The 13,533-nt window shown below is 40.0% G+C and overlaps 1 protein-coding gene across 1 annotated transcript in view; it reads right to left on the reverse strand.

The window, feature by feature from the left end:
- TAOK1 (TAO kinase 1) overlaps window positions 1–13,533 on the reverse strand; it is a 178,883-nt gene that overhangs the window by 40,342 nt on the left and 125,008 nt on the right. Inside the window, exons 12-14 of the mRNA XM_017855070.1 lie at window positions 11,322–11,489; window positions 8,586–8,789; window positions 4,454–4,588 (exon numbers count right to left, since the gene is read on the reverse strand). Coding sequence (XP_017710559.1) covers window positions 4,454–4,588; window positions 8,586–8,789; window positions 11,322–11,489 — 507 coding nt within the window. The remainder of the gene's footprint in view (window positions 1–4,453; window positions 4,589–8,585; window positions 8,790–11,321; window positions 11,490–13,533) is intronic.

A 13,533-nucleotide genomic window follows, 5' to 3' on the forward strand; every position in this document is an offset into this window, starting at 1 on the left:
AAAAAAAAAAAAAAAAAAAAAAAAAAAACAAGATAAAATATGCATGACATAAAAGTAATCACCTTAAAGTGAACAATTCAGTATGTTTAGTATATTTACCATGCCATGCAACTATCACCTTTATTTAGTTATAAAGTATGTTCATCATCTCAAAAGAAAATTCTATACCTGTTAAGCAGTTGCTCTCCATTCTCCCCTCCTGGTAACCATCAATCTGCTTTTTGTCTCTATAGATATACCTATTCTGCATATTTCATGTAAGTAGTGTCATATAATATATGAGTTTTTATGGCTGGTTTCTTTCACTTAGCATGTTTCTGAAGTTTATCCATGTTGTAGTATGCATCAGTATTTCATTTCCTTTTACAGCTGAATAAAATTCCACTGTATGTATATAGCACGATTTGTTTATCCACTCATCCACTGATGGACATTTGTATTGTTTCCGTCTTTTGGCCACTGTGAAAACTGCTGCTGTGACTATGTGTGTACATGCACTTGTCTGAGTACCTGTTTTCAATTCCTTTAAAAAATGTTAATGTTTTGATTGACAAATCATAATTGTATACATTTATGGAGTACATGTGTGATATACTGATATATGTATTCAACATATTAAATTAAATCAGTCTAACATATCCATCACCTTCCTTATGCATCTTTTTTTATGGTGAGACATTTGAGATTTACTTTTAGTTATTTCAAAATATTCAATATACTATTGTCAACTATAGTCACCCAGCTATGCAAAATATCTCAAAACCCGTTCCTCCTATCTTTCTGAAACTTTGTACATTTTGATCAACAACTCCCCATTTCTCTCTCTCCCTAACCCCTAGTAACTATCACTGTACTCTCTACCTCCATTCTATGAGTTCAACTTTATTTTTCTAGATTCCACATAAAAGCGAGATCATGTGGTATCTGTCTTTCTGTGCTTGCCTTATCTCACTTAGCATAACCCTCCAGATTCATGCATGTTCTTGCAAATGACAGGATTTTTCCTTTTTAAGGCTGAATGGTATTCCATTGTGTATATATGCTACATTTTCTTTATCCACTCATCCACTGATATGCACTTAGGTTGATTCCATGACTTAGCTATCGTGAATAATGCTGCAATGAACATGGGAGTGCAAATATCCCTTCAACATACAAATTTCAGTTCCTTTAAATATGTACCCAGAAGTGGAATTACTGGATCATATGGCAGTTCTATTTTTAGTTTTTTGAGGAACCTCCATACCATTTTCCAAAATGGCCATACTAATTTAGGTTATCACCAACAATGTGTAAGAGTTCCCCTTTTTGCCAACACTTGTTATCTTTCATCTTGTTGATAACATTTTCAATTCTTTTTTCTTTCTTTTTTTTTTTTTTGAGACGGTGTCTCACTCTGTCACCCAGGCTGGAGTGCGGTGGCCAGATCTCAGCTCACTGCAAGCTCCGTCTCCCGGGTTTACGCCATTCTCCTGCCTCAGCCTCCCGAGTAGCTGGGACTACAGGCGCCCGCTACCAAGCCCGGCTAGTTTTTTTGGTACTTTTTTAGTAGAGATGGGGTTTCACTGTGTTAGCCAGGATGGTCTCGATCTCCTGACCTCGTGATCCGCCCGTCTCGGCCTCCCAAAGTGCTGGGATTACAGACTTGAGCCACTGCGCTCGGCCTTTCAATTCTTTTTTCAAAGACAGGGTCAGTGTGTTGCCCACGCTGGAGTACAGTGGCATGATCTTGGCTCACTGCAGCCTCTGCCTCCTAGGTTCAAGTGATTCTCCCACCTCAGCCTCCCGAGTAGCTGGGACTACAGGTATGTGCCACCATACTCAGTTAATTTTTTGTATTTTTAGTAGAGACAGGGTTTCACCATGTTGGCCAGGCTGGTCTCGAACCCCTGATTATTTTCTTTCTTTTTTTGAGTTGAAGTCTCGCTCTTGTCCCCCAGGCTGGAGTGCAATGGCACGATCTCAGCTCACTGCAACCTCCACCTCTTGGGTTCAAGCAATTTTCCTGCCTCAACCTCCTGAGTAGTTGGGATTACAGGCGCCTGCCACCACGCCTGGCTAATTTTTGTATTTTTAAGAGAGATGGGGTTTCACCATGTTGGCCAGGCTGGTCTCGAACTCCTGACCTCAAGTGATCTGCCTGCCTTGGCCTGGCAAAGTGCTGGGATTACAGCTGTGAGCCACTCCACCGGGACCACCATTTTATATAAGGGACTTGGCTTATCTGTGGATTTTGGGATTTATGGAGGGTCCTGGAACCAATCCCTCACAGATACTGAGGGATAACTGTACCTTGTTTCAGATGGTTAAGGCAGGTGTATAGACTTGTAAAAACTCTTCAAATTGAATACCTAAGATCTGTGCATTTTATTGAATGAAAAAAATCCAAGAAAGAAGGTAGGTTGTGATGGTATATAGCACTTATAATGAATAATATAGCTATGCTTATTTGTATTGAAAAACTACTTATGCTCTGAATATTTTAAGTGAAATAAATGAAACTACTGGCTTTAAAAATATAAATCTTTTCAGATTTTGATTCATTAAATCTGTAAATTTAAAATGCCCTTAACTGATTTGAGGAAGCCAAACTTTAGGATAGAACACTTTCTTGGGAAACATTTAACTTGTGCCAAGTTACTGAGAGGTTTTCCTTTAAGCTGGTCATTCTCAACATATTTATCGAAATAGTCATGCAAAAATTAAGCAATCTTTACCACTTGCTCTGTTAAAAGTGCTATTTACATGTTGCAGAATAGTAGGAATAACCTGACTTTGGGTAGGGTACTACGTTCCCAACCCCACATCATATAGATTCATGACTGCATAGGATTTATAACATCTGCTTATTACATAGTTGAGAAGTCAGATAGCTATCGTATCTTTTTTTTTTTTGAGACAGAGTCTTGCTGTTGCCCGGGCTGGAGTGCAATGGTGCAACCTCAGCTCACTGCAATCTCCATCTCCTGGATTCAAGCAATTATCCTACCTCAGCCTCCCAGGTAACCCGGATTACAGGTGCCTGCCATCATGCCCAGCTAATTTTTGTATTTTTAGCAGAGACGAGGTTTCACCATGTTGGCCAAGTTGGTCTTGAAACCTGACCTCAGGTGATCCACCTGCTTCGGCCTCCCAAAGTGCTGGGATTACAGGTGTGAGCCACCACGCCCGGCCCCATTTCTTTCTTTTTTTTTTTTTTTTTGAGACAGGGTCTGGCACTGTCACCCAGGCTGCAGTACAGCAGTGTGATCTCGGCTCACTGCAACCTCCATCTCTTGGGTTCAATCAATGCTCCTGACTCAGTCTCCCAAGTATATGGGACTACAGGCACACATCACCACACCCAGCTGAATTTTTTTTTTTTTTTTTTTGGAGATAGGGTCTACCTCTGTCACCCAGGCTGGAGTGCAGAGGCACAATCTCAGCTCACCGCAGCCTCTGCCTCCTGGGTTCAAGCAATTCTCCAGTCTCAGCCTCCTGAATAGCTGGAATTACAGGTGCACACCACCATGCCCAGCTAATTTTTCTATTTTTAGCAGAGACGGGGTTTCGCCATGTTGGCCAGGCTGGTCTCAAACTCCTGACTTCAGTCAATTCACCTACTTCAGCCTCCCAAATTGCTGGGATTACAGGTGTGAGCTACCACACCCCACCTGAATTTTGTATTTTTTGTAGAGATGGGGTTTCACCATGTTGCCCAGGCTGGTTTCAAACTCGTGAGCTCAAGTGATCCACCCACCTCAGCCTCCCAAAGTTCTACGAATACAGGCATGAGCGACCAAACCCAGCCTTTCCATTATGTTTTCTAATAGCCTACTTTTCTTATGGTATCTTAATGTAATTTCGTTGTATCCTTAGTATCCTTTATCATGCTTTGGTTTTACTTATCTGTCTGATAAGATTTTAAGTACCCCATTATAGCATCCTTGTAACGAACAGATAATCCATATTATTTGGAAAATCAGAATGACATTTAGAGTATACCAAATTGTACTGCTTGCCATTTCCAATATTCCCCTCTTTCTCGTTAGCCTCACACAATATATTTCCTTACTGTCCATATTCTTCTTATATGGAAATACCATTCATTTCTCCTCTCCCTGCTGTGCCTAAATCCTACTAATTTTAAATACTCAAACTATTTATTTCATAAATACTTCACTTATGCTCTTAATTAAAAGTTATCTGAATTCCTGTTTAGTGTCCTGTAGTTATCTTAAGTATTTAAGATATTCTAACATACTCGTTTTTTGTGTATGTGTCATGAAGACATTGTTAGTTTATTCTCAGAGTTCTCTGAATAACATCTTTCTCATAATAGCCACTTAAATATTAAATGAATATTTTGCAAAATAATACCCAAATACAAAACAATATATAGCTACACTTGAGTTTATATTGCCAAGGTCCCACATGAAAAATATATTTATCTTTAATTCGGGGAAGTACATACTAGTGATGCTGTCCGTATAGTAGCAAAGTGTTCTCGATTACGATAGTGTGATTTGTGACGAGATACTTGGGGTGGAGATTGTGGATCTGTTGCTCTTGTTCTAGGATCTCCCTCTTCTCTGTAATCTTCCTCCTCCTAGGCAAAAAAAAAAAAGATAATACTACGTAAGGTGAACAGTTTGTTTGAATCTTTATGGAAATTAAAGTTTAAAGACAACTTGATCAACAAATCTCAAAGACGTAATTTTAAAAAGCAAAACCAAAAAGTAGAAATGCTGTTCTTTTTTCTTTTCTTCTTTTTTAGAAACAGGGTCTCGCTGTGTCACCCAGATTGAAGTACAGTAATGTGACCATAGCTCACTGTAGCTTCAACCTCCCAGGCTCAAACCATCGGCCTACCTCAGACTCCTGAGAAGTTGGAACTACAGGCACGGGCCATCAGGCCAGGCTAATTTTATTTTTTTAGAAACAAGGTCTCCCTATGTTGACTAGGCTGGTCTAGAACTCCTGGGCTCAAGCAATCCTCCCTCCTTGGCCTTCCAAAGTGCTGGGATTACAGGTGCAAGCCAATATGTCCAGCTTTATTTTCAATATAATTAGAATTAGAATAAATTATCTGTACAGGGTATAAAATAGTACACAGACTCAGGATAAGAAAATGCACATGACTAGATTGATTGATTGATTTGTTTGTTTGAGACAGGGTCTCACTTTGTCACCCAGGTTGGAGTGCAGTGGTACCCTGAATGGCTCACTACAGCCTCAACTTCCTGGGCTCAAGCAATCCTCCCACCTCAGCCTCCCAAGTAGCCAGGACCACAGGCATGTACCACCATGCCAGCTAACTTTTGTATTTTTTGTAGAGATGGGCTTCTGCCATGTTGCCCAGGCTGGTCTTGAACTACTGGGCTCAAGCAATCTGCCTGCCTTGGCCTTCCAAAGTGCTGGGATTACAGGCGTGAGTCACTGTGCCTGGCACATGACTAGATTTATATCCTACCGATTATGTGCAAAATTGAAAAGCTTTAACATAACTTGAAAACAAAGATGATGAAACATGTAGCCAATATAGTCAATGTTTTAAACAGGAGTAGTAGAAAATTGCTCAAAGCCTCTTGGGTTTTGGAAGCAATGGAGCTATCTTTATAATACTTCTGCCATCTGTCCAAAATAAGCAAAAACAAAAACAGTTGCAAAAAATTGAAGGACTGATATCTTTCCCTGAACTCAATCTATTAGCTGAATAGAAAATCAGTTAAGTAGCAACCAATTAATTGTGGGAATAATTTGTTGTTGTTGTTGTTGTTGTTGCCGCCCAGAACGCAGTGCAGTGGTATGATCAAGTCTCATCGCAGCCTTGATTTCCCAGGCTCAACCGATCCTCCACTACTCAGTGGGCCTTCACTACTCAGCCTCTTGAGTAGCTGGGGCCACAGGCATGTGCCACCCCTGGCTATTTTTTTTTTTCTTTAATGGATGGAGTCTCCCTATGTTGTCCAGGCTGGTCTTGAACTCCCGGCCTCAAGTGATACTCCTGCCTCAGCCTCCCCAAGTGCTGGGATTATAGGAATGAGCTACAGCGCTCAGCCCATTTTAACCATTTTAAGTGGTATTAATTATACTCTCAATGATGTACAGCTATCATTATTACTTCCAAAACTTTTTCATCAACCCAAACAGAAACCACATCCATTAGCAATAACTATTTTGACCTCCACCCAGTCTCTGGTAACTCCTAACGTACTTTCTGTCACTATGAATTTGCACATTTTAGATATTTTATACAAGTTTAATTATACAATATTTGTCCTTCTGTGTCTAGACTTTCATCATTTAACATGTTTTCAAGATTTATCCATATGGCAGCATGTATTAGAACTTCACTCCTTTTTATAGCTGAATAATATTCTACTGGATGTAAAAACCACAATTTTTTTTGTTTTTTTGAGACAGAGTCTCATTCTGTTGCCAGGTTGGAGTGCAGTGGCATGATCTCGACTCACTGCAACCTCTGCCTCCTGGGTTCAAGCGATTCTTCTGCCTCAGCCTCCTGAGTAGCTGGGATTACAGGTGTGTGCCACCACGCTTGGCTAATATTTGTATTTTTAGTAAAGACAGGGTTTCACCATGTTGGCCAGGATGGTCTCAATCTCCTGACTTCATGATCTGCCTGCCTCGGCCTCCCAAAATGCTGGGATTACAGGCGTGAGCCACTGTGCCCGGCCTATAAACCACAATTTGTTAATACATCCGTTGATGAATAATTTGGGTTGTTTCCATCTTTTAGCCATTGTACCTACTACTTTTAGATAGTAACACAAGCTGTGAAGTGAAAAAGGAAGCGTTCCTATTTTTGTTTGTTCGTTTTTTGAGATAGTCTCACTCTGTCACCCAGGCTGAGGTGCAGTGGTGCAATCCTGGCTCATTGAAAACCTCTACTTCCTGGGTTCAAGTGAACCTACCACCTTAGCCTCCTGAGTAGCTGAGATTAGAAGCATGCACCACCAAGCCGAGCTAATTTTTAAATTTTTTGTAGAGACAGGGTTTCACCATGTTGCCCAGGCTGGTCTCCAACTCCAGGCTCAAGCAATCTGCCTGCCTCAGCTTCCCAAAATGCTAGAATTACAGGGGTGGGCCTCCACTCCCAGCCTCAGCATTCCTATTAATTGTTAAAAGGAGTTACCTGACTTTTCAATATTTTTCAGGTTTAACATTTTATACTCAAAAGGGTAACGAGTAATGCAGCAAACAACCACATTTCCTAAACCCAGAATCTAGTTTTCTACAATTATATTCAGCTTTATTTTTAAGAGAGAGGCTGGGTGCAGTGGCTCACGCCTGTAATCCCTGTACTTTGGGAGGCCGATGCAGGTGGATCACTTGAGGTTGGGAGTTCGAGACCAGCCTGGCCAACATGATGAAACCTCTTCTCTACTAAAAATACAAAAAATTAGCTGGGCATGGTGGCACGCACCCATAATCCCAGCTACTCAGGAGGCTGAGGCATGAGAATTGCTTGAATCTGGGAGGCGGAGGCTGCAATGAGCCAAGATGGTGCCACTGCACTCCAGACTGGGCAGCAAGAGCAAAACTCCATCTCAAAAAAAAAAGATACAAACGCCTTGGCGTGGTGGCTCACACCTGTAATCCCAGCACTTTGGGAGGCTGAGGTGGGTGGATCACTTGAGGTCAGGAGTTTGAGACTAGCCTGGCCAACATGGTGAAACCCCATCTCTACTAAGAATACAAAAATTAGTCAGGCAGGGTGGCACACACCTGTAATTCCAGCTACTTGGGAGGCCGAGGCAGGATGATCACTTGAACCTGAGAGGTGGAGGTTGCAGTGGGCCAAGACTGTGGCCACTGCACTCCAGCCTGGGTGAGAGTGAGACTCCGTCTCAAAAAAAAAAAAAAAAAAAAAAGATATAAACATTATGGACAACAGAAAATTCACTTTTGATCATCACTCATCCCAACCATTTCTCACTCCCCAAAGGCAACCACTGTCATTAATTTTATGTGTATCCTTCCTATTTTTTAGTATTTTATTTTCCACGTAAATAATGTCAAATAATATATTTGAGGTTTCTGTACTTTTTCTTCTAATATTTTGAAATAGTTCCACATTCTTTTTGTATTCTCAAAACATAATTTTCCAAATGGAGATAACAGGTTAGGAGTTAACAAGGCTTTTTCCATTAAAAAATGCTCCAAACTTCTTTTTTTTTGAGACAGGGTCTCACTCTGTCGCCCAGGCTGGACTGCAGTCGTGCGATCTTGGTTCACTGCAACCTCCGCCTCCCAGGTTCAAGTGATTCTCCCACCTCAACCTCCGAAATAGCTGGGAGTATGGGAGTACAGGCACGTGCCACTAAGCCTGGCTAATTTCTGTTATTTTTAGTAGAGACAGGGTTTCACCATGTTGGCCAGGCTGGTCTTGAACTCCTGGCCTCAAGTGATACACCCGGCTTGGCCTCCCAAAGTGCTGGGATTATACGCATGAGCCACTGCGCCCGGCCATGTTCCAAACTTCGGGAAACTTCCTTCTCCTCCTTCTTCCTTCTCTTAAACTAATAGACGAAGAAAACAGTTTACCAACATTGAATTTTTTTCATTGAAGTCCAAATACTCACAGGTTTTAAATGGATAACAGAACTGTTAGACATCACTGTGTGGTCTCCCTCCATCATGTCTAGCTCACTCTTGTCATCTGAGACATCTGGAAGACTGTTAACACTACTGCTTTGGCTGCTGGCACTGATGGACATGCTGGGAATGGATTGATTACTTCCAACACTATTCACTGTTCCTGTCCGGCCAACACCATGATCTTGTTCCTAAGAGAAAAGAACATTCAAATTCAGTTCAAATATTTATATGTATCTCTCTCTTCTGAATTCTTGATTATAAGCACCTAGCATACCACTTGGCAGACAGTCTCAGAAAGTTGGTCTACCATGAGAAATTGCTTTTATTTTCCAAGACCAAGAAGTTTATCAACTGTTAGTTTATTGAAAAACAAAAATGATCAACAAGTAAATCACAAAAAAACTCAGCCAACTGTCTAAAACAAAGTCAGCTGATCACTTTTGGGTGATTTTCAAAGTAGAATATTTTCTCTAAATTGCTTGATATTTTAAAATAACCATTTATACTTCTCATGGGGCATATATAGGGATCCTGCTAATTTCTCAATAATTCTTGGTTAATACAAATCCCTCCTTTAAAAAAAAAAAAAAGCACTGGCTATTCTGGGTACAGTGCCTATGGGGTAGCCCTGCTCCGTAAGGAGCATTTAAAAAAAAAAAGTATTAGAAACTTCATTGTAGTTGTTACTCTTTTTTATTAAATCAGCCTTTCATAAGTAGATTCTTCTTTCTTCTGGAAAACATAGTCTCCAGATGACCTTTCCCTTCCTCCCTTCCTTCCTTTCTTTCTTTTTCTTTTTTGTATTTCAATAGGTTTTTCGGGAACACTAGATTATCTTTTTACCACTAAATAATTTAACATTAATTCCTACCTATTCTTATGTAAACTAATAATTACATATTATATTATTTCAAATCACAATCATAAGAATGTTATTCTGATGTAAACAGGCAGGTGTAGTATCTGGGCACTAACATTACAGTAGTCTTACCATACCAGAATTATTTAAGATACGTAGAATTTAATAAACACAGACATATATGTAGATAGGGACTTTTCTTACATCCCTAGCCTAACACATATATTGTTAACAATTTAACTACATAGAATTTTATTAATTTCACTTTATTAAAGTATTTCACATATCTGAAATAATCCCAAACAATTTTCTAGTGACTACCATTAAGAACTAAAAAAAAAATCCCCAAATCCAAAAATTGTAAGTTTAGAAAGTCTTATATTTGACAGTTCATTAATTATTTAGTGATATTAAAAAGAAAAAGAAACTATTGCTCATGGTTTCAGAATGCAAAGTGGTCTCTCTCGATGGAAAGCAATAGAAAAGAATAAAATTTTCGAATTCTGACAGGGCAAAGAAGAAACAAAATATTTAGAGAAAAAAATAGCTTTACACATAATATACTTTATATGTATATTTCACACTTCTACAGCAAATCTGTATTTCCATTCTCCCTAAGAGGCAAGACAGAACTTGGTCTTGAGAGTAAAAGAGGTATGAATTTGAACCCATGTTCTTCTACCTACAGTGAGCAACTTAATTTATTCTGAGCCTTGCTTTTGGTATCTGTAAAATGAGTATTTTAGAACAGTGTAGGCCAGGCGCGGTGGCTCACACCTGTAATCCCAGCACTTCGGGAGGCTGAGGCAGATGAATCACTTGAGGCCAGGAGATGGAGAACAGCCTGGCCAACATAGTGAAACCCCATCTCTACTAAAAATACAAAAAATTAGTTGGGCGTGGTGGCGCACCTGTAGTCCCAGCTACTTGGGAGGCAGAAGGGGGAGAATCGCTTGAACCCAGGAGGTGGAGATTGCAGTGAGCCGAGATTGTGCCACTGTACTCCAAACTGGGCTACAGAGCAAGACCCTGTCTAAAAAAAAAAAAGAACGGTGTAGATGGAATGAAATCAAGTTTCTTTGGTGACACAGTAGAATGCCTAGTAACTTTCTCACGACTTCTGAGAGAGTACATTCAACCTTCAGATTCTGTATTTCAAGAACTTCCAAAAGCACATCATATGGAACTGGACAAAAGGTCAAAAAAGGGCTCAGACTGGGCACGGTGGCCCATGCCTGTAATCCCAGCACTTTGGGAGGCCAAGGCGGGTGGGCCACCTGAGGTCAGGAGTTCAAGACCAGCCTGGCCAATGTGGTGAAACCCCGTCTCTACTAAAAATACAAAAAATAAAATAAAAACTAGCTGGGTGTGGTGGTGCGTGCCTGTAATCCCAGCTACTCGGAAGGCTGAGGCAGGAGAATCGCTTGAACCAGGGAAGTGGAGGTTGCAGTGAGCCGAGATCACGTCATTGCACTCCAACGTGGGCAACAAGAACAAAACTCCGTCTCAAAAAAACAAAAAAGGTTCGGTGGTCAAGAAATTAGAGAAGGACTATATTAAACAAAAGTGAACAGGTTTCTTTAACAAAGAACTTCTCAGAACCTTCACTATGACACTGTGTACCATAAAGGGGCATGTAATCTAACATGATTAAAGACTTAAAAAAATTTTTTTTTAATTTTCTTATTTCTCCAAGAAAAGGGACCTTTTTTAAATTCCTAACTGGGATTTTATAGGACCAACAATAAGAAAATACAACCTGGAAACCATTGGTATATAAGGTAAATTATGGCAGGGAAGATGCATAAGGAAAGAAACCAATAGTGAAAATTCAATATTGGAGTCATTTTTTATCTGTTACCTCTTCTTCTTCCTGTGCTTCTACTGCTGGTCCGTTATGTGCCTCCTGGAAAAGGAGTTTCTTCATCTTTCGATACTGCAGATTGTCCAGCTCTCTTACTGCATCCTTTGTCCTCTGAATCAGATCTATTAACACGGTTTCAGGGCGCTCCCGAAGAACAAACATGTGCTAGATAGGGGAGAAGGTAAAAGGCTGATTTTTTTTCAATTAGTGCCAAGGTACTCCTTCTCAGACCCTAGAGATAATATTCTATGATAGATAATGCATATAATTTATAGCTACATAATTCTGTTAAATGTCTCCTATTTATAAAATTATCATTTACATACATACACTGTGTGTATACACGACTACCCTTTTTCTTTATTTTGAACATAATATTTTGTTGGCCAACTAAAATGCAGAGTTAAAATAATTGAAGGGTCTAAACACTAAGAATTAAGTCCAATCAGAGCTCTCAAGGTTTACATACTCTAAGAAGTGATGATTTCACACAAAAGACATATTCAGTTCTGAGTCATACTAGTTTCAACAGGAATGTATTTAATGAGAGTGAATTATGAAAGATGAATTTAGATATTAGATATTGGGTTCCTTTATATGCTGGTGAACAATATTCTGCATAAAATACAGAGATTAAAAGCCATTAAATTATTACTGTTTTTTATCACTAGTGTTTAATTTCACCTTATCAAACACAAAAAGTAGAAAAAACAATTCCACCATTATGACGATCACAGTTACATTGTAATATACTTCTTTTCAGAAATTTTCTATGTATAAAATGTTTTTTTTTTTGAGACGGAGTCTCGCTGTGTCGCCCAGGCTGGAGTGCAGTGGCCGGATCTCAGCTCACTGCAAGCTCCGCCTCCTGGGTTTATGCCATTCTCCTGCCTCAGCCTCCCGAGTAGCTGGGACTACAGGCGCCCGCCACCACGCCCGGCTAGTTTTTTGTATTTTCAGTAGAGACGGGGTTTCACTGTGTTAGCCAGGATGGTCTCGATCTCCTGACCTTGTGATCCGCCCGTCTCGGCCTCCCAAAGTGCTGGGATTACAGGCTTGAGCCACCGCGCCCGGCCGTATAAAATGTTTTGTAGATACATAGTTAGCATGTAAATTCCAGAAAGACATATTCTGCCATCCCTTGAGTTCCATAAGATATCCCTGAATTCCTAAGATGACTTTTACCTCTTTTGTTAGCTCACATTTATTTCTTCTTTAAGCAAAGAGTTGTAACTATGAATCATAGCCCACTGTAACCTCAAACTCCTGGGCTCAAGCAATCCTCCCACTTCAGCCTCTCAAGCAGCTAGGACTACAGGTGTGCACCACCATGTCCAGCTAATTTTATGGAGGTAGAGTTAAACTCCTGGCCTCAAGTGACCCTTCCATCTTGGCCTCCCAAAGTACTGGATTGCAGTCATGAGCCACTACGCACAGCCTCTATACAATATTTTATTCAATTTTCACAGTCATAATAAGTATTATTATTTTAGCTGGGCACAGTGGCTTATATCTGTTACCACAGTACTTTGGGAGGCCAAGGTAGGCAGATCACTTGAGACCAGGAGTTCAAGAACAGCCTGGCCAATAGTGAAACCCTAAAAATATAAAAAATTAGCAGGGCGTGGAGGCATATGCCTGTAATCTCAGCTACTCGGGAGGCTGAGGCACGAGAATCACTTGAAGCTCAGAGGCGGAGGTTGCAGTGAGCTGAGATCACGTAACTGCACTCCAGCCTAGGTGACAGAGCAAGACTCTGTCTCAAAAACAAAAAAACAATTATTATTTCAAATTCATAAACGTAATGCCTGTAGAATACTTCATCAAATGTTTGTCCCCAAATTACCTAACCATTACTCTAATTTGAGGCAGCTATTTCTAATTTTTAATTCCATGATAAACAGCTTCATATATCAAAATTTTTTCGTTAGTTTTTTTCTTTATGATAGACTGCAACAGAAATGTAATTAGGCCAAAAGATAAGAAGCTCATGATAAATACTTCCTATCATTTTAAATAGGGCTGTGATAATATATACTAGGGGCCAGGCAAATGAATACTATTAATATATGCAGACTTAGAATCTAATCACCAAATGCTAGTGGGCTGGGTTACTACTACATGAGTTAGAAAGGTTTCTTTTGCTTCTATTTGGCAAATGTAAGAAGCCAGTCACATTCTTCCTTTTTTTTTTTTTTTTTTTTTTGAG

Source organism: Rhinopithecus bieti, unplaced genomic scaffold (assembly GCF_001698545.2).
Source record: "Rhinopithecus bieti isolate Rb0 unplaced genomic scaffold, ASM169854v2 scaffold_38691, whole genome shotgun sequence".
NCBI classification, from domain to species: Eukaryota; Metazoa; Chordata; class Mammalia; order Primates; family Cercopithecidae; genus Rhinopithecus; species Rhinopithecus bieti.